This window comes from Zalophus californianus, chromosome 15 (assembly GCF_009762305.2).
Source record: "Zalophus californianus isolate mZalCal1 chromosome 15, mZalCal1.pri.v2, whole genome shotgun sequence".
Lineage (NCBI taxonomy): Eukaryota > Metazoa > Chordata > Mammalia > Carnivora > Otariidae > Zalophus > Zalophus californianus.
This window is the reverse complement of record NC_045609.1, coordinates 31,540,008-31,561,869: the sequence shown is the minus strand read 5'-3', so window position 1 is coordinate 31,561,869 and position 21,862 is coordinate 31,540,008. Positions and strand designations below refer to the sequence as shown.

At 44.7% G+C, this 21,862-nt stretch overlaps 2 protein-coding genes across 7 annotated transcripts in view; one reads left to right on the top strand and one right to left on the bottom strand.

The window, feature by feature from the left end:
• Window positions 1-1,192: 1,192 nt before the first annotated feature.
• EIF4EBP2 (eukaryotic translation initiation factor 4E binding protein 2) lies at window positions 1,193-21,735 on the bottom strand. Its single transcript, XM_027597070.2, has 3 exons — window positions 21,501-21,735; window positions 4,360-4,545; window positions 1,193-3,376 (listed from the first exon to the last, which is right to left on the bottom strand). Exons 1-3 carry the CDS (start codon window positions 21,643-21,645, stop codon window positions 3,345-3,347), a joined length of 363 nt encoding a protein of 120 aa, XP_027452871.1. The 5' UTR covers window positions 21,646-21,735; the 3' UTR covers window positions 1,193-3,344.
• Window positions 20,094-21,862, top strand: part of LRRC20 (leucine rich repeat containing 20) — a 106,094-nt gene continuing 104,325 nt past the window's right edge. For 5 of the 6 annotated variants that reach the window (XM_027597059.2, XM_027597064.2, XM_027597051.2 and 2 more), the window contains exon 1: window positions 20,094-21,554. The gene's annotated coding sequence lies outside the window, so the exon portion shown is untranslated. The remainder of the gene's footprint in view (window positions 21,555-21,862) is intronic. The other variant, XM_027597062.2, reaches the window with a different exon arrangement.

Sequence of the window (21,862 nt, the reverse complement as noted above, 5' to 3'; positions counted from 1 at the left end):
GCTGGTGTGAGGACGCTCGCGCTGCTCTACAGAGACCCGTATGCAGAGAATGCACCAACAGGTCCCGGAGAGTGTGCGCAGACGTGGATCCTCCAGCCCTAGCTAGATGACTGCAGACCCTGCCGACGTCCTGATGGCAACTTCCGGTGACCCCGTGCCGGACCCATCATGCTAAGCTGCTTCCCGATTCCTAACCTCCAGAAGCTGACAGAAAACATTTGCTCTTTCAAGATTTAGTTTGGGGGTCATCTGTCACACAGCAAAGGATAACTTAATACAGGTGGGACGACAGAATTCCGGGCTTGACAGCCCAATACCGAGAAGCCAGCTGCTTGACAGGGTGCTCCTGATGACGTTCAGCTATTTAAACAGAACACGAAGACGCGGTGGTCTCAGCAAACCATACTGTACAGACAGACCAAGACAACGCGTGTCTCCTGCTGGAATTTGGAAGGACAAGGTCATTTCTCACTAAGATGGACTGTCCTCAGAGGTTCAGAAACACGGTTTCCTCAAAAAAAGAGCAAATGATCACTGATTTTAAGAACCATCTCACTCAGCTGGCCCCCTAAGGGTTCTCCCTCCCCAAAAGAAAAGCCAGGAGAGATTGTTCATTCTTCCGGGATCCGGCGCGCCCTGAAAAAATCATTCGTGAGGCACGGCACAGAGGTGTCATCTGTTACAAGTTAATCCATTGCCTTGTGAAACGATCTCTAAAATCCAGGTTCATGGAGGTCAAAGTAACTCTCACAGCAGTGGCCTCCAGGAAAGAAGGACAGCAACCAGTAAGGAGGGCCTTGCAGAGAAGGCTGAAGGAGCAGGCCGCTGCTGTATCATGCGGCTGACCCTCCCTGCAAAAACGAGAAAAATGGCCTACGATTAGGGAACCGTGTGCAGAGATTTCCCAAGATGGTAGAACAGGGGAAAATGGCGCCCTGACATCATTCAAGCTGGCATGTTCTAAATCCATTCCCCGCTGCTCAGCGAGAAGGCCAGGTTTTCAAGTGTGGCAACAAAGATCAAGAAGGGGCGCTCTTCTGCTCACTGCCCAACTACCTGGAGTTGGAACCAGGTTCCACGAATGCCAAAGCCAGCTATGAAGAACGAGAAGTTTCATGCCCAAAGAATCAAGCTCCCAGGGGACAAAGGGGTCCTGAGCAAGCTTCTCATGCAAATGACGGTGCAACTGAACTTTTTCCAAGAGTATAGAAAGCAAAATTTGGGAGTTTAATTAAAATCAGAACAGAGATACATTACACAAACAAACAAGAAAATACTTTTTTTTGATCATCAATTTTTGAGACTGAAAGCATCCCCCAAATTTTGGAGATCCAGCTTATTCCTGAGAAACATCAACCATCACAGAAGGTTCACTCTTTGAACTATTCACATTTTGTAGTAGAAAACAGAACAAAGTTCCTCGGACAGCCTTCCTCTCTTCTGTCTAAAATGTGTTCATAAACAGGGTCTTTTCAAAGTTCAAAAGAAAAACAAACAGCTTTCTTTCTTAGCCAGTTGGCCTGTTACTCTCACCCTGGGATGTGGTCTCTTAATGAGAGGGTTCAGGGCACCAAATGCGACCAGAAATTCCCAGGACACCAGCGGCTACTTTACTTGTCGTTCTATGAGGACAGAGGTGTTAGTCTTTCTACGAGGGGGTCACTCTCCCGGGATTATTGTGCCAGTCAATAGTCGGGGAGGGTGAAGGGGCACATGAAAAAGCAAACGGGGAGGGAAAGAACGAGGCGCTCGTAAACAAGCCACGGCAAGGCAGAATGGTCCAGTTTGACACACCACCCACTACAAACTGCAAACATGCACACCCAAAACTAGAGGGAGAAGCAAAGAGCTCGTCAGGGACTTGGGGAGACGAAGGATGGTGACAGGGAACAGCAGACTCGCCCACGGACATTTCTCACCTTCCTAACACCGGAAGATGTGTAATTAAAAAGTTGCTGTTCAAAATTGTATTGAAAACATATCTAAAAATAGGTCTGTAGTCATCTTAAAAATAAAAGATCACTCCTCACGTAAGAGGAGTGAGATATTATCAGATACCAACACTTGAGGTATCTTTGATGTGTATTTGAAAAATGGCCTGGCAGAGAGACGGGTGGGAGGGAGGGACGGAGGCTGGGAGACGGACGAGTACGATGGGGAAGGCCAGACAATGGGGAGAGCCCACTTCCGAGCCCATGCTTATCTATCCCAGGAGCCGCAGCAGGTCTAAAAGGAAAAAAGTCTGGTTCTTTTCTAAGAGCATTCTGAAAGTCACCTTTTAAACTCAAACCATAAGACACTGCAATCAGAGACAATGAACATCCCAAAGCTCGGTGGACTAGAAAGCAAGGACTACTGAGTCTGAGTACCCACCTGGTTCTGCACGCTCCCCAGGTCATTCTCGGGGTCACCCGGCAGAACACTATGACCAGGTCTCCCCCCAAGTGCCTGTCGCTTGAATGGGCCTGTTGCGGGAGCGGGGAGCGGCAGAATCACCCCGGTGGCTCAGATACAAGGGAATGGCGGCGGGCAACGGGGCGCTAGCAGGGAGGAAGGAGGAGGGGAGAGCCCTGCTGCCTCCCAAGGACACCCCCTCAGGTGGGGCTCACACCTTTCTGCACAGATGTGCTAAGTGAAGGACTGGGAAGCGGCGTTGGAATATCAAAGACAGAAGACACCCCTGCCGGAGGAAGGTGGGGAAGTTGACCTCAGAAAACGCCGCAGGGTGACGCTAGCAGAGCTGTACAAACTGCATTCTGGCCCGAAGGACAAACAGCTCAGGGTACGAGGGAGAGTGGCTCTCCTCTCCATTACCATTGCCCTCCGACGGCTGTGAAGACCCAACACCCAGCCTCTTGCAGCTCTGAACCACAGGTGGGAGACAGGGAGGGCAGACAGAGGGTCGGACAATGCTGAACCCACCACACCTTGGTGTCACTTCCCCAGACTTGCCAGCCAGGCAATTATTGGCAGGTTGATATTTGATTTGGGGTTTTTTAAAAAATGGGGAGTGGGCGGGAGGACAGATTTTCTCAACTGTAAAATGACTACGGAAGCCAGAGTTTAACTGCTTTCCTCTGTGGGCTGCTTAGGTCTACGGAAATATGCCAAGGATCTTGGATCGACTCTGTGTAACTGGGAAGGGGGACAGGTAACAGGGAGGGGAAATGGTCAGATGAAGCTCATCTTTGCATCATTTGGCACCCAGAGGAAGGAAGAGGAGCTCTCGGGGGCTGCAATGGGACTGCTGGCTGCCCCTCTGTCCGTTCACTGTTGATCCGATGGGCCCAATCCAGTGGACACAGCCTCGGCACTGCTGCTTTCCTGCTGCTCCTGCAGGACGATCAGATGTCCATCTCAAACTGAGCATCATCCCCTAGGAAGAATCAAGACAAAGTTTAGCCCAAAAGGAAAAGCCAAGCAGCTCTGTCATTCCTCTGCATGAGGGTCAAAAAAGAATCCAAACTCTCCCATTCTCTGCGGCCTTAAAACAAGCAATTGTTTGCTTTGGCTGGTCTTTTTAACCTGGGAGAAAAAAAAAAAAAAAGAATGGCACTCAACCCACAAGGAGTTGGATCTGGGGAAGAAGACCCAAGTGAAAAATCGCCCAGCACCCCTCTGGCTGCCGGCGGCCCCAGCGGGAGCTCCTTGCCGTCTATCATGCCGGCAAACTCTTCTGGAGGCTCTGAACTTTGGCCCTGCTCTCAATCAACACATTGTCCATGAAAAGCTCATTTGGAATTTGAGGAGGCACAATGCTGGCTCCCGCACTGAGGTCGGGGAGTACAACCCGAGGCGAACCTCGGGAGCTGGCCATTTCTACTCCCTCTTCTGCTTCCACAGAGACAGAATGGACTTCTTACTCAGCGTGTGTGTGTGCGCACGCGCGCGTGTGTGTCTGCGTGTCTAGGTATCATAGGCAGTCCTGGAAAATGCGGGAAACAAACCCTATTACCCCTGTACCACAAAAAGGACATTCTTCTTGTAAGAAACAGGTCTATTTCTGAAGGGCAATGGAAATGGGGCCTGTTCAGTTCTGTTCTGTGTTCTGTGTGTTACTCCCAGTCCAGTACAGCCCAGGCGAGGCAGGACATGAGGCCTGGCTCAAGGACTCATCTAATGACTTCCTATGCCCTGAGTTTGGATTTCTCCCTGCTCCCGGATTAGATTCGCTTATGATTTAGAACCCTAGGATTTCCAGAACATTTCAGTAAACCTTGGGTGTTGGGAGCTGGGAACCTTAGAGACCCATAAATGAATGTCGGTTGTAACCGAGGCATCAATTTTTCAACCTGTAGCCGACTGACATCTGAATCCCCAGGGCTACCCACTCAGCCCCGCAAACTGGAGTTCTCTTACCAACTGCATGCTTCCTGTCATGATTGTTCAAGTTGTTCAAATTGTTTACTTCTACTTTGGAATCTTCGATTAAGGTGCCAGGGCTGGTGACCCCTGGGATATTGGGCAGATGGCAGGGCGGGGTCTGAGCCATAGGAGAATTGCGACGATCCAACAGAAACTTTCGATCATAAATGATTCGGGTTCCTGGAAAACAGGGTTCAAGAGTCTGAAACAAATTAAGGGGCTATCAACATATAATAAAATCTTTAAAAAGGGGGGGGGCGTCTGCCTTCGGCTCAGGTCGTGATCCCAGGGTCCTGGGATCGAGCCCCACATCGGGCTCCCTTGCTCGGGCAGGAAGCTTGCTTCTCCCTCCCCCACTCCCCCTGCTTGTGTTCCCTCTCTCGCTGTGTCTCTCTCTGTCAAATAAAGAAATAGAATCTTAAAAAATATATATATAATATTACCGGGAATTTATTTTAAATTCCATCTAAACCTAACCCTTGAGGGCTCACAGTTCAAGAAAAAGGGATAAGCTTTCTGTTCCCTGCCTGGGACCAGGCCCCTCTGCTGGAGGAGCGCCTTCTCCTCCTCTTCCACACTCATCTTTAAGGCTCAGCCCCAACATCACTTCCTTTATGGAAAACCTTAAAAAAAAAAAAAAATTCTTTCCCCCATCTTAGCCCATACATGTCACCTACTATAGGTCACCTGCTGGTCGATCTGCCGTTCCACAGCCTGCGACTTCCTTATGCCAGGGCTAGGTCCTAGTTCCATGTGACCTTCGTTCTACCATTTAGAAAGTTTTAAATGAAATAACAAACAAGAGAAAGAATCACCAATAGACAGATCGCTGCCTTTAAGTGGAAGGCTTTCCAAAGGCACTGAGACCAATGTTCTTCCCAGACAGAGCTGTGGTAGAAGCTGGACCCTTCTCTATTTTACAAAACAATCTGCATCCCAGTAAGTGCTACCAGAGTGTTTTACAACGATCCTTCTGAAGACTGCATTTGACCTGACGAATAGTTAAGAAAATCTACTGCTGCTATTTCTTCTGTCATGGTCAGCCCAAGGTACAAATGGCTATAAACCAGATCTAAAACTAAGCAACAATTTAGAGATGCTTGACGGTGGCTTAGTGTAGCGGACGCCTGGGGCTCTGCTCCAGACCCTGGGAGCACAGCTGGCTCAGTGATCGAGGACATGGCCACCATTCAGTGATGTCTGCTGAAGGAGGGGAGAAAGGGGGAATGGCCACCCAGCACCCCTGTCTACAGAACAAAGAGATGTGGTCAGATGGAGGCATCTTGCTCACACTAAGATTAAATCCAGAGAAGGAAAAGGTTCAGGCATGTAAGTTAAAAGCAGTAGTATATGAAAATTAGATTGTGCACAAAGTTACCCATTTAAAGAGGGAGAATCTAAATACTACTACTGCCTGCTGGTCAATGCTTGTAGATCCTCAAGTGAATAAACTCCTGTCATAAGGAGAGTCTGGTTCAGGCAGATTTCCTCGAGTCACATGTGACAGCTACATCCCCGGAAAGAGAAAAACAGAACAGCTAACCAATCTACCTGAAATGTGAGGAAGCAGGTGGAAAAAAGCAAGGAAACTACTTCAAGAAGAATGGAAATTCTGGAGTCTTCCCAAAGAAGGAAGGAGATGAACATTTACACTAAAGAGATGATACCGACATTATGCTAAGTAGCTGGAAAATGGATTAAACTCAGTGGTTTTCTCAGGATCCATATCACAGTAGTACCATGACAGTTTCATGCAAATGCTAGTAAGTCATTTCTTTCCAACTAGATGGAAAATAAGAGTCAAACTAGTGGTTTCTAGGTGAGAAAATGGCCAAGAGAGACTCTACCCTCCAATTTGCCCCCTGCCCCCTGCCCCCTGGCATCCTTGCTTTTACAACCAGAATCAAGTGCTGAACATATTCTCCTCTTGGTACTACAAAACCTGTCACAGGACAGAATGACTCAGTGTCTCAGAATGGAAGCAATGTTCTCAGATGGGCATCCATTAGCACACATAGGCATCTCAAAACAAAACCTTTAAGGCTTTCAAACCAACTCCAAAGGAGATCAATTTTTTCTTACTACCTAGTTCTGTTACAACTACACTGCATACACAATCATATTTACGATTTATAAGAGGTGAAAATAAAGTATCTGGCTCTCAGCCTCTCCATGATAAAGTACTAAGAAAAATGCCATGCCTATTAGGACAGTATATTTTTGCAGGTATCTGCACCAGAATCCTCTGGAAAGCTTGTTTAAAAACATTCTACCTGAATCAGAATCCCTGGGGCTTCGAACCTATCTTTAAGTTCCTCAGGCCATTCTTTTGTTCATTAAAGTGAGGAACCCAACTTCAGGGCCTACTGGCTGGCTCGGTGGGTGGAGCGTGTGACTCTTGGTCTAAGGGTTGTGATTTCCAGCCCTGCACTGGGTGTAAAGACGACTTAAAAATAAAATTTAAAAAAAAAAAAAAAAAGAACCTGACTTCAATCTTCTACCAAAAGCCTAGTAACAGTGATCTGAGAATAGATGAAATATGAAAGAAATAGTTAAGAGGACGACGGAAGGGGCTGGGGGGGGGGGTCACTTTGACAGATGAAGTGGACACCCAGAAAGTGACTTGATGGAGCTCACCGAACAAATGAGAGGCAACATCGGGACCGAGCCCCTGGTGTGCGGACTCCCAGCACAGCCTGCTCTGCGCTCTACCTCCGTGCCCGGGACGTCCATGGTGGGACCACGGTATGGGAAGTGAAAGGAATCAGATGGTAACTGCCACTTACGCACGAACCCTGGGGTGAGCGGCACATAGGCCGCCCCGCTGGTGCCCAGAGCGCGACTTCTCCAGAGGCACGCAGCAGGATGGCGGGGCCGTTACTGCCCCCTCGGGAGGGCGACAGACACCAGTAGAGGCGGTTTCTGTTTTTCAGTTTTCTAAGTTTGCCAAGGCCCGGGTACTTATGTATTTTAGAAATTAGGTAATCTGCTTATATTTGCTTCCAGAACAGAAATACGCAGTTTTAAAGATTACGTGAGCAGGCAGGTCCTATAATCCAAGTTCATTTCAGAATAGCTTTACTAAAGGGGCCTCGCTGGTAGTAAAAGGCGATGCTGGAGAGGATCATCTCTGAAAGACAGCATGGCACAAACCAAGTCAACAGCTCTAATTACTGTTACCTGTCAGCTTTTTCATTTTGAAGGCTAAAGGAGACAGGAAAAGGCTGAAAACTTACTGAGGAAGTCTCCGAGTCCTAGAGTGGGCTAGAATTAGCTTCCTATGTTTACTTTTAGAATAACTGAGAGGCAAAGGCCCACAGCTCATTTATGACAGGCCTCACACCATAAACCTAACCTTAGCAGAGCACCTCCGCATGCCTCCCTCCAACCCCTGGAGAACACTTGGAAAAGGTGGAAATCATTCATCCCCAGGGGAAAGGAGACACGGGTCTTATGTCCTGTCTCAAATACAATTTTAGGACAAGGAAAGTAAAAAATCTACCTTCACCCTCTTTGCTTTGAAAAATAAGAACTGTAGTAACAACTTAAAAAGGCATCTGGAAATTATGAGGCATGAGTCATTCTGGACAGCAGAAAACATTTTAACTTTCAAAAAGTGAATAATGTGTATTATTTTGGAAGTTTTTCTTGTACAGATTTAAAACCTTTTACCACCTTAAACGGAAAACAATCCGACCCTTGCTTAATGAACGGGGGTCACCATTCTGAAGATCACTTCATAAACTATGCTGTGGCCTATGAACTCTGGGAGCCTAGACGCTTTATTTTCCTTCCACTGTACAGAATTCAAATAGCCTGCAAGTACCCCTTTCCTCATTGTTTCCTCTGTCACTCTTAGGCTTGAGAATACCCCTTTTTTCCCCAAATCTCAGTCAGCTCGGGCTGCCACAACAAAATACCACGGCTTACACAAATCTATTTTCTCAGTTCATGAGAAGCCCAAGATGGAGATGCCAGCATGGTCTGCTTCCGCTGAGAGCTGAGAGCTCCCTTCTGCGTACACAGACAACCACATTTTCAATGTGTCCTTAGATGGGGCGGGGAAGGAGGGAGGGAGGGGGTAGCAAGCTCCCTAGTGCCTCTTCTTCTAGGGGCACTAATCCATCATGAGGGCCTCACGACCTCATCTAAACCTAATTACATCCCAAGGTCCCAGCTGCAAAGATCATCACATTGAGGGTTAGGGCTTCAATTTATGAACTTGGGGAAGAGGGGTGGGGGGCGCACAATTCACCTATCCTAACCCGATGCTTCTATCCTTGTAGGGACTTTGCAATCAGCGATTCGCTTATTAGAATACTACGTAAAATAAAGAGCAAACGGGCTGGGAGGGGCCCTGATGGCTTTCCAGTGAATAAAAGGAAGGAGCCTTAGTGGATGCACTTTCCATATTTGCTGTATCACCTCCACTTTTGTTCATGGTGGCTAGGTTTCAAAAGAGTGAGGTTTCACTGTCAGATGTTCTTAAACTAACATTCAACTTGCAAGTCAGAACAAGATTATTCTTACTTCTGCAGTATGCCAAGCTTGGAATTCTGGGGATGAGATGGTGAAAAACAATGCACAGGATGAAAGCAAGCTTTCTATTTCTAAATTATATATTAGCAATAGCATATGCATTAAAGAATTGTAATTGGACCAACTAGGAAATAAGCAGTACAGAGTCTACCTAAATGTGTGAGGTATAAAGGAAACTTTGAAGCACTTCTATGACTTTGGAGAGGCGATAAAATCCATTTTTTTACAACTTTCCTGAGATGTAATTCACATATAGTTCAAAGTGTATAATTCAACAGTTTTTAGTAGATTCACAGAATTGTGCAACCATCACCGTGATCAATTTTAGAACACTGTAACCATCCCCAGAAAGATAACCCATACACATTGAGCAGTCCCTCTCCACCACGGCAGCCCTAGGAAACCACTATTTTCTGTCTCTACAGATTTGCCTATTCTGGACATTTCATATAAATGGAATCATGCAATATGTGATCTTTTGTGACTGCTTCTTATACTTGCATGTTTTCAAGATTCATCCATGTTTAGTATTTCTCAGGACTTCATTTCTTTTTATTGTCAAATATTCCATTACACGTATATATCACATTTTATCAAGTAATCAGTTGATGGACATCTGGGTTATTTCCACTCTCAGTAATGCTGCTATAAACATTCATGTACCTGTCTTTGTGTGGACATATGTTTTCATTTCTCTTCGGTTAAGAGTAGAATTGCTAGATCATATGGTTAACTCTGTTGAATCTTTTGAGCAACCACCAGACTGTTTCCCAAGGTGGCTGCACCATTTAACATTCCCACCAGCAGTATGTGAGGGTTACAATGTAAACACATGGCAGCCCACACTTGCTATGTTTTTTTTTTTAAAGGATGTTAGCATTTTATTTATTTATTTATTTATTTATTTATTTATTTTAAGATTTTATTTATTTATTTGAGAGAGAGAGAATGAGAGATAGAGAGCACGAGAGGGATGAGGGTCAGAGGGAGAAGCAGACTCCCTGCTGAGCAGGGAGCCCGATGTGGGACTCGATCCCAGGACTCCAGGATCATGACCTGAGCTGAAGGCAGTCGCTTAACCAACTGAGCCACCCAGGCGCCAGGCGCTATGTTTTTTATTATAGCTACCTTATGGGTGTGAAGTGGTATCTCATTGTGGTTTGATTTTTTTAAAGTTTTTATTTAAATTCCAGTTAGTTAACACAAAGTGTAACATTAGTTTCAGGTGTACAACATAGTGACTCAACAATTTTATACAACACCTGGTGCTTATCACAACAGGTATACTTCTTAATCCCCAGCACCTATTTCACCCCTCCCCCCACCCATCTCCCCTCTGGTAACCATTAGTTTGTTCTCTATAGCGAAGAGTTGGTTTCTTGATTTGCCTCTCTCTCCCTTTTTCCCCTTTGCTCATGTGTTTTGTTTCTTAAATTTCATTGTGGTTTGATTTAATCTGCATTTCCCTGATGGATAATGGTGTTGAACATCTTTTCATATGCCTATTGGCCATTCCAATGGACATCTTCTTTGGAAAAATGTCTATTCAGATCCTTTGCCCATTTTTTAGTGGGCTGTTTACTTTTGAGTTTTAAGAGTTCTTTATATTTATGAATACATGTCCCTTACTCATACATGATTTGCAAATATTTTCCCCTATTCTGGGGGTTGCTTTTTCCCTTATTGGTACTCTTTGAAGCACAAAAGTTTTTAATTGTGACAAAGTCCAATTTATGTCTTTTTCTTTTGTTGTTTGTGCTTTTGGTGCCATACTCAAGAAACTATTTGCTAACCAAGGTCATAAAGATTTGTGCCCATGTTTTTTCCTAAAGGTTTTATAGTTTTAAGCTTTTACATTTAGGTCTTTGAGTCATGGGGTCCAACTTCAGTTTTTTGTGTGGATACCCAGTTGTACCAGTATCATTTATTGGAAGGACTATTTCCCATTTAATTGTCTTGGCATCCTCGTCAAAGATCAAATAGCCGTAACTGTGTGGGTTTATTTCTAGACTCCCAATTCGATTCCATTCATCTATGTTTATCCTTAGGGCAGTATCATACTGTCTTGATTTGTAATAATTAATGAAATTGGGCTATTTTAGGTATCTTAAAATTCCATATTAATTTTAGGGTCAGCTTGTCAACTTATGCAAAGAAGCCAGCTGGAATTTTGACAGGATTGTTTTGAACGTGTAGATCTGGGAAATACAGTCATCTTAAGAATGCTGTCTTCCAATCTATGAATGTGGAATGCCCTTCCATCTATTTAGGTCTTCTCCAATTTCTTTCAACAATGTTTTGTAGTTTCCACAGTATAAGTTTTGTGCTCCTTTCATTAAATTTATTCCTATATATTTTATTATTTTCATGTTATTAGAAATGGAACTGTTTTCATTTTTGCATTGTCCATTGAAAGTGTATAGAAATATAATTGGTTTTTGTATACCAGTCTTGTATCCTGCAACCTTGCTAAACTCAATTAATTCTAGTAGTTTTTTAGTGGGCTCCTAAAATACATTTGGTTGTGGATGCAAACAAAGCAAATTAATTCAGAAGAGAAGACACCATGAAGAACTGGAATCTTAAGGGTTGCCACTAATGGTCTCAAATATGGCTAAGGAAAATCGGAGTACAAAAGGACAGCATTTTGGGTGTTTGAATTTTAGATCGCTGCAAGCCAAAAAAGTTTCACTGTAGCAGATATAGAGCAAAAATGGGGAATCAGCCTGTCAGTGACTATATGGTGTGATTCAAAAGCACCTGACCATTCAAAAAATCAAAACTATTCAAACAAAAACATTAAGATTCGACTATGAACAAAATGGCAAGAAAAAAACCTTTGTTTCCTTTGTTATATACTGTGTTTACCATGAGATTATATTTATTCCAAGACAAAAACTAAAAAACCTACAATACTCAAGGTCTCTTATACATATGCATGCACAGACATCTATTTTCTTAAAGTAAGAACTTGCTGGTTAATCCACGTTTCATCCAAAGAGCCTGCCACATTTATGTCAGGCCCATTTCATGTCAACCAATGCAGCCACAAGTAACTAGAAATCAGTTAATCCTAAATTCCTGAAGGAAAACAAAAGACCATACAAGATATACCTTGAATATAACATTAAAATGGCCCACGGGGCGCCTGGATGGCTCAGTCAGTTAAGTGTTCGACAGCTTGATTTTGGCCCAGGTCATGATCTCAGGGTCATTAGATCGAGCCCCGAGTGGGACTCCATGCTCAGCAGGGAGTCTGCTTGAGATTCTCTCTCTCCCTTTGCCCCTCCCCCGGGTGTGCGCTCTCTAGAAATAAGTAAAATCTTTAAAAAAAGTGGGGGGGGGCATGATTTTGATCAATTGATGGAGTGTTAAAAAAAAAAAGTTGTCTATTTCACCTTGACAATGGATGCTTTTCCTTCCAGTGAGTTTTCCATTTCGTTTTCTATGAAAATAATCATGCCCCTTGGATTGAACCAGACATGGGGCTCCATCCCAGGACTCTTGAGATCATGACCGCCATGAAAAGTTAAGAACCAAAATATCATATATGCTGTATACCGGATTTCACAATTTGCGATCAAACTATAATAAAAGCAAAGAATACTTATAGGAGAATATGTAAATGTTACAGGCCGTGATACTGTCAAAATAATGGAGAAGTTGACCTACCAGGGAAGTAGAGACGGGATGGATGGTACAACTTTATATAATGGAGAGTTACATTGACAGATCGCGACTGTGACTCTATTATTTTACATTTTAATGGTAACTATCAGAAGAACCAGAACCGATAATACAATTTACAAAAACTGATAAATAGAGAAGGGAGCGGAAATGAGAGGGAGAAAGTAATGAAAGTGTTCCAGATTACTCATCTTCCATGACAGGGAATCAATGGTATTATCTAACATTAACAAGCCAAGAAATTGTGGTGCACATGTATGTACAACAGCAATGACAAACAAAAACCGTTAAAAGTGACTGTCTCTGGCATTTTACTTTGCATTTTTAGGTGCTTCTGTTTTTCTTTCTTTTTTTTTTCTTTTTAAGGATTTTATTTATTTGTTAGGAGAGAGAGAGCAGGAACAGGGGCAGAAGGGGAGGGAGAAGGTGACTCCCCGCTGAGCAGAAAGCCCAGTCCAGGGGTCAATTCCAGGACCCTGGAATTATGACCCAAGCCGAAGGCAGCCACTTAACTGACTAAGCCACCCAGGCACCCCTTTCCATCTTATTTTTTAAATGTGCCTGTATTACTTCAGTCTACATGTTTGGATTTCAGAACAAATAAGAACTTTAAAATCTTTTAACATTAGACATTTATAAACTTTCTTCATCCCTTAACGACCAGATACTAAGATAAATCTAATACCTTGACCCCATTGCTTTCTAGATGCTGACATTACCAGGAAAACAGTAAAAACAAAGTTCCTTTAGTGGAGAACAGAAAGGAGGGGGAAAAAAAGCTTCTACCCTTTGATCTAAAAACTAGTAATTTTCAGAATGGCAAGGAACAAGAAGACCAATGAAAGAGGCCCAAAATTACGCTTACCAAGATGGTTAGGTACGTAAACGAGGTCATTCAAGCCTAAGGGTCTCTTTCAAGACCAAGTAGCTTAGTTTAAATAATTAATCCAGGGGTTATGCTATACACATTCAAGAAACTGTATTAACTTCAAATTAAACCACCTAGAGAAAGCCCACTGTAATGTGGTTAACTGAACAGGGTCCCCAGCATAAAGTTCTGTTTAACTATGGCTGCTTCCTATATTAGAAGTAAGCATCTATTCATGCAAAATGACAGCTCAGAACAAGAAACATCAAGTAACTTGCCCAAATTGCAAAGCCTGAGTAAGCTGGTGACAAAATTCCTCCAAAGGCTAAGATGGACCTATACCCCCCACACAACAGTGTCCAAGGAGGATGGGGGAGTGTGGAATTAAACAGGGCTTCCCTCAGGGGACTCTCTCCATCCAAGAGAAAATCTTTCTCAGCAAACCCTTAGCAGACTTTCCCCTACATCTCATTTGGCCAGAACTGGGTCAGATGCACAACAGACCAGACACTGGGGGAAGCTATGACTGGTAGCCATGGTGCGTATCCTGGGGCTTGGCACACTGCCACTTAAAAAAAAAATGCTTAAACATCTATTCTTCATGGAGACTCTGGATAAAAAGACAGACTCCTAAAAAGCTCTATGCCAGATAACCCAGAGGAAACTAAAAGCTGTCTAAGCCACCCCCCTCCAGGGAGGCTGATGGTGGCCAAACCACATTCAGTGTGGGCTACCATCAAATCTCTAAAGTGCTAATAAAATCAAGAGAGGGACATTTTTTTACATCAACAGAAGGTACAAAACTGGAGCCTCAGGATCTTATAACTTAGTATGACCAAAGTACTATGGCAAATGGGAGACGTCTAGGGTTGTGAAAAGCCAATCCTACTGTCCTTTGTTTAAGTTTCAATAACTGGGAGCAACAATTTCCAAGATATTGTCAAAGGATGGCTCCTGGCCCCGTCACTTAGGACACAGCCATCACAGAACACACGCCTAGGCTGAAAGGGAAGTTGATAATGATTGTGTTCCTACACTCAAGGTCTAGTGTTAGGAGAGGCTTAGAGAACATCTGGCAAAAGCCTGTTATTTTAGACATTAAGAAACTAATATCCAGAGAAGTTAAAAGTATTTGTGAAAGGACACTTAGTGACCCAGGAGTCAGGAGAGCAACACAAATAAACTAGGTACATTAAGCAAATCTGGTTCTCTCGAGTCTCAGCTGCAACACGAGTTGAAAAGATGATCTTTTTAGCTAGTACCAGGTCCAAAATGGTATATGAACCACAAACTAATCTTAAGTAAATGTCAAAATTATTTTAAGTCTGTCTAGCCTTGACTGTCAGAAAATCTGGGTGAAAATACAGTACACCCAGTACGTTCATTTCTATTTTTTAAAAATATTTTATTTATTTATTTGAGAGGAAGGAGGAAAGAGAGGGACAAGCAGACTCCCCGCTGAGCAGGGGACCAGACACGGGGCTCAATCCCAGGACTCTGAGATCATGACCACCAAAGGCAGATGCTTAACCGACTGAGCCACCCAGGCGCCCCTCAAATACATCCACTTCAGTGTGGGCTTGAACATTCATCCCAAAATAAATCATCTCTACAAAAATGCCTCACTCTGATTCCAGGAAAATGCTGATTGGATCTGCCAGGTTGCTGACTGTGTCCTGGATCAGTTCTTTGGATTAGATTTCACAGATGTGGTTCAGCCTCTGTCTGTAATACTAATAATTAATGAAGGATCACTCCTATTGGTATGGGGAAAACATTCAGATTCAAACTTGGCTTTCATTCCAACGGTCTGCTTTCTTCCAAAGTTCCCTCCTCTTGGGCACTTATTTAAAAAATAAAAATAATGCCTATCTACGAACATCTTCCACTTTTCAAATAAGGAGCTTGAAGTCTACCAACAAAGTCTGTGAGCGGCAAGAGTCTGCTAGAGATCCCTGGTCTAGGTCACTGTTTTTATCTACTGCCTATTCGTGATTCTAGGAACTTATCCGACCAGAGAATAGTTTCATTTCAACCTAAAAGCAGCCTGACTCTTAACATAAACAGTCTCTCGGGGTGACACGGGCTCCTCTGAGGCCCAAGTGATTAATTACGACATCTTAAGATGAAGAATCACAAGCCTCTCACGCTTTCTGAAAAGTGTCTCCTAACACCTAGAGAACAATGGTCTACCTTAAGCAGTAAATAGTCAGCATTTCTGCTAGAAGCAGCAGGCCATTTCTAAAATAATCAGAATTGAACGAGGCCAGTATTACCTTGATTCTTAAAACCAAAGACATCACAAGAAAAATACAGACTAATACCCCTTTTGAACAGAGATGTAAAAATTCTCAACCAAGTATTAGCACAACAAATTCAGCAACACATAAAAATGATTATATACCATGACCAAGTGGGATTTATCCCAAGAATACAAGACTGGTTCAACATCCAAAAATCAACTGACACAATATGTCATGTCAACAGGATAAAAAACAAAAATCACACAATCAACTCAATTTTAGTAAAAAAAAAAAATGCATTTGACAAAATCCAACCCCCTTTCATGATAGAAACACTCAACAGACTAGGAAGAAAAGGGAACTTCCTCAATCTGATAAAGGGTATCTGTGAAAAACCCACAGCTAACATCTTACCTAATGGCGAAAGACTAGATGTTTTCTAACACTGAGAATAAGTCAAGGGCATCTGTTCACATTATCTTGCCACTTCTGTTCAACGCTGTACCGAAAGTTCTAGCCAGAGCAATTAGGCACAAAAAAATAAAAGGCACTCAGATAAACCAGGGAGACGTAAAACTATCACTATTTACAGACGACATGCTCTTGTCTACTAAAAAGCCCATGGAATCTACACGAATTGAATTGCATTCTCCAGTTCATTTCTCCTTGCTTGTTAAAGTTTTTACTTTCTTCAACCACTCAATGAATTGAACAGCTTCTGTTTGCCAGGGCATTCATCCTGAAGATCTGAAAGATTATTTACTTAGATGTAAACACTCAGGGATTTCTGAGCTTTTGGCTTCAAGCAATGGCCTGAGAACAGGTGCAGGGGACCTTTATAAACTAGCCACCCATGGGATGCACAGCAGCTGCCTGTTAAAACACGGGTGTCTAAGGGGCCTTCACAAAACCAAGTTCCACGATGAACAAATTTGAAAATGGGAGTCTAGGCCTTGACTATTCAGTAAGGTGAATGACTGCAATTCTCAACTGACTTTTGTTCTATTATTTATAAATGGAGTAACAAAAATCGTTTAAATATTACATTGTTCATAAAAAGACTTGGAAACCAAAAAAAAGTTCTGCTGCTCACCAACAAACTATTCTCCTGCTCAGGCTGTATTCTTCTCCAACCAGATGAACTAGCTTACTCCACATTAACTGTACCCTATCTGATCTGCACATTTTTACACACACACATAATCAAGCCTACAGTGCAGCCAAACCATGTAAGACTCCTCCTTTTTTTTTAAGTAGGTCCCACACCCAACATGGGGCTTGAACTCACGACCCTGACGTTAAGAGTCGTGTGCTCTACCTACTGAGCCATCCAGGGACCCCTTTGCAAGACCCCTCTTAGAAAACTGTTGTTAAGACTCCAGCTGTAAGTCTTTCCTGAGTAACCCTGCTAGTGTCAGTTTACAGACTCATCACTTTTAGCTCTTCCAATTGGCCACAACAGGCCTCAGCAAGCTGAAGGAGCTGTGCACAGGGCCTTCATACATGCTACACTATCAACTTGTAAGAGCTGCCTTCCCTGGTCAGACTGCATCTGACTTAGGACAGGCAGAGGCTTTCAAACAATGCATTGCTATATGCTTTGAGGATGCAGACTGCTGCCTCCCCCAGGCTCAGAATTCAATCCTTCTTTTTTTTTTTTTTTTAAAGATTTTATTTATTTATTTGACAGAGAGAGGCACAGCAAGAGAGGGAACACAAGCAGGGGGAGTGGGAGAGGGAGAAGCAGGCTCCCCGCCGAGCAGGGAGCCTGATGCAGGCCTCAATCCCAGGACCCTGGGATCATGACCTGAGCCAAAGGCAGACACTTAACTGAGCCACCCAGGCGCCCCAGAATTCAATCCTCTGTGAGCAAAAAATGCACCCAACATAAAAACTGAAGTACATCTTCTTTAATATATACTTTGGCAGCTGATGAATATGAGACCTCAGCTGAATCTCCCACAGAATGACAAACATGTTAATAATTTGGGTTACTCTGAGATAAGTAAATGCAGTCTTCCTCAAACACAAGGCAGAGGGACTGAACACCTTTCATTATGCTTTTCATGTACTTCTCCCATGTCGTAAGGAAGTCCTTTGGTTAATAACTGAAGCTAGGGAGCCAAATAAGTACATTTGCTGGTTCAGAAGGTTTTGGCCTAGAATAAACTCAACCCAAGGTCATGCAGTTAGAAATTTCACAACAGTCAGAAACTGACCTTCCTTCCCCAGATCTACATAGAGCTCTATTCACCTCCCAAGAAGGGAACCAGGCCAAAACTTAGGACTCCTCTCAAACACTCTTATTTTACTATAGCTCACTCCAAGCGGATTATTTTCCCTTCTTCCTACCTTCTTTATTTCCAGACCCTTGCAATGGCCTTCAGGTAATTCTGACCCAGCGAACCCATCACAGCAACTCTCCAGCTGACCGAGGAAACAGCAGCACGAACAAGATTTTAGACCATCACAGTTAGTTCCCCACTGGTGCTCTTATTATGGCAACAGCACTTTTCCACAGCTGATGAGGATGTTATGCAGGAAAAGAAAGGCAGAAAGAAGGCTAAAAGAGTTCTCTCTGTTTCTGCTCGTTTCCCAGAGCACAACACTCCTAAAAGGAGAAAGTTCAGAACTTAGGAAAGCATCAGGTGCCTTCCAGCTAACCAAAGTGTTACAAAAGTGAAGACAACTACAGTAACTTTCCCTTCCACTGAGGCTAGATGTGGCTTCTCAAAGGAAGAACCAAATAGCGTCCTCACTCCTCCACAGGCAGATAAAATAAAGTAAAATAAAACCAAGGGCATTTTTTTTTTTTGCCTTGAATTTACTCAACAAAAATGTTCCTCCTCCTTAACAATGAAAACAGGTAGGTACTCTTCTAGCAATTTGAGAAATCCAAAGGTCAGAGCAAGTCTGTCTCCACCCACCTCTCATTCCCTAAACCATGAGAAGGCAGTTTTGAGAAACCTTCCCAAGGGGTAGGCTGTAACCTCTGATCCCCAATAAATAAAGGACTCTCAAAGGAGAAGAAATCATAAGTTCACTATGTTGTGAACGTCCCTGCCCAGTCTGATCATTTAGGGCATTCAGCGCATCAACTGTTATCCTGGCATACTGCCAACACGTGTATGACACTCCAGAAGGTTTCCAGAAGTTTAAGACAGGACATGCTAATCCCCTTCCTTCCCACTAAAGAGAGATTTCCCATGCAAGCTTACTATCATTTTTCTAAATGTTTTCATACCTGAAATGTATGTTAGCACTGGATTCTATAAGTTTTTTTTGTTCTAAAACGAAAAATCTTATCAGTCCCCAACCCCTTCAAGAGTTTAAGATCACTGAGAGCAAGGACTGCATTTCCTACTTTGGTTTATGGCTCTCTTTTGTGCAAAGCACTGCACTAGGCCCACAAAACTCATTTAAAATACCTAATCACATTAATTCAGGTGCCTGGAGGAGACCAAATAAAACTATCTTCCCCTGGCTCAATTACATGGTGGGAGAGAGAGGAATGTACAAGAGAGATGAGCAAACCATCAGAGGAGGGGAAAGTTTCCAAAGGGGGAAAAATTAAATCAGTATCTACTGCACATCTAAACAGCACTGAGTTAAGAGTGATTAAATCCAATCCCAACAGTGCTATAACCTATAAACGCATTATGTTAAGTCTTCGTGCTAAAAATCCAAAGATTACAACCTGCTCTACCAATAAATACAAGTTCAATGTAACAGATGAGCTAAGATGACAAGTATTTAAATCTGAAACAAAAAACTGTGTATAGAAACTATCAGGAGACAGGTTAAGTGATATTTGAGAAAGCAGTAGTGACTGTAAGTTGGAAGGAAGGGTAAATGAATCAGTATTTCTGGCAGAATCTTTCCAAGCACTTTAGGAACTAATCCAGACTATGAAACAGGCTTCTATCTTTAAAGCAATGCTTAAAGACTATGTCCTTATTCTAAAAGCAAGGCAGCTTGGCTGTTTGAAATATGCCCGAAAGGTACCCCCTCTGTGGCTCTTCCGTCAGGGGAATAATGATTAATATATAGCTAAAAGTTCAGTTCCTTCCCCGCATAAATAATAGCTGAGTGCAGTTGTTAACCATGACATGTTCTCAACGGCTGGAAGCGCAGGCATTTACTGACCAGTACCACAAAGAATTCTGCAAGAGGTTATAAATCCCTTCCTATGACCTTGGAAAACAGTATCCATTTCTTAAAAGCTGTCAGCTCAAGTTCAGGACAACTCTATCTGGAGCAGATACTGGTCCGCCAAAATCTTTCACGATCATCAAAAAGCAGGATCGAAGCATGCTCAGGGGCTGGCCTTGAACAGATCAGGTCAGGAGGGAGGGTTCTCCCGTGAGGCAAGGCACCTCACGGAGTCATCCCACCAGCCTGCAAAGTTAAAGCCTCTATAAGACCAGCTATCCAAAAATATTGATGAACTCCTCCTGCTTGGGTCATTTTAAAGTCTTCCAAGGCAGCCACCCATCCCCTAGAGTGGCCGGGACGGATTCCTCTGTAGAGCTCTCTCCTGGATTTTTATCCCTTGTTGTTGGCAAAAAGGTCTTCCTACTCTCTGAGCCCTGCTATTGTGCAACCAATTCAAGGATCGCCAGGGCCTAACTGCACCGGATTGGTTGTAGTACAACTGGTGAGCCCAGCCCACAGGAACGAAGCTAGCCATCTCCTCCGGCAGAGGCTGCCAGCAAAGTTCAACCCTCTAGAGAGAGGCCACCCCAACACCAAAGGAAGACAAAGTTCCGAAGTTAAAATGAAGCGCCATCCCCTTCAATAAGGTCCCACAAGATCGCTCTCTAGTCTCCTCCCCCTGGAGAACAGCCCAGTCAGGGAACAACACACAACCTTTGAGCTCCCTTTTCCCGTGACAAACTCAACGTGGTTCACCTCCACCCCAGTGTTCTTCCTTGTAAACAGTTCCTGGTCATACTTCGAAAAGCAATGCTCGGAAAACTCTCCCTGCGCTGCCCTTCCCCAGAATCAAGCAATCCCACCGATCCGGGTGCCCTTCTTGCCAATGCCCTCCTCATCTATCCCCAAAAGCGTCACCGCCAAAAACCTATCGTCAGGGCTGCCAGCGTTCTACTACCCCCACGTCTTTTCCCTTGGCTATGTCTTGAGTATTATTTTATCATTCTCTCCCCTAGCCTGGGCCTGGGGACTCCCCCCCTCGTGGGGCCTCGTCCAGCAAGTAAACAATGCTGTCAAAGCAGGATAACGCCGGATGAGGCGTCCAAACTCTGCATTCCAGCCTCCTCCTGCCGTTCTAAAAGCAGCAAAACAAGTCATCGCAGAGTCCCAAGAGCGAAATACTCTGCCTGTTCTTTCTAAAAAGGCCCGGGAGAGAGCTCCAAAATCAAGCATTAATGTGCACAAATGCACGACAGGCAAGAGGCAGAGGCAATGCAGAACGAAAGCCAGGCCAAGTGTAGACGAATCTGCCCAGGAGGAGGCAGAGGGGGAGAAAACTGGGTCGAACGCCGAAAGCTGCCACGAAGCGGGAACAAGGGCTCCCCTCCCCGCCCCGCCCCAGCGACGGGAGAGCCCCGTTCCCAGAGTGGGCGCGCGCTGAATCGAGTTGCAGCCAAGAGAGAATGCGAAGTTAAGGTTCCCGAAAGCAGTCTCACGGGGGCTTTGGCGGAGCTGGGGTGGGGGGGCTTTGGCGGAGCTGCGCGGGCGGAGGCTGCCACGCTTGGACACGCCCTGAGTTAAAGGCCCGCGGCGGAGAAAACGGGCTGCAGGTTCCGGGCCGCGGCGGGGCGGCCGGCGCTCACCTCCCGGCGTGGTGGAGAAGAGCGTCCCCCCGGGCGTGGTGCAATAGTCATGAGGTAGCTGCGCGGCGTCGCTGATGGGCACGGTGCGGGTGGGGATGGCGCGGCTCTGGCTGGGCTGGTGGCCGCTGCCGGCGGACGAGGACATGGCTCTGCGCGCGGGCTCTCGGGCTTTGTCCGGCGGGCGGGTAGGCGGGGGGCGGCGGCGGCGGCGGCGGCGGCGGCGGCGGCGGCGGCGGCGACGACGACGGCTGGGGGCCCGGGCTGCTCCGGCTGCTCCCGCGGGCGGAAGGGCGGGCGGGGCTGGGCGCGCTCCGCTCGCTCCTCGCTCGCTTCCTCTCGCTCCCTCGTCCCGCTCCGCTCCC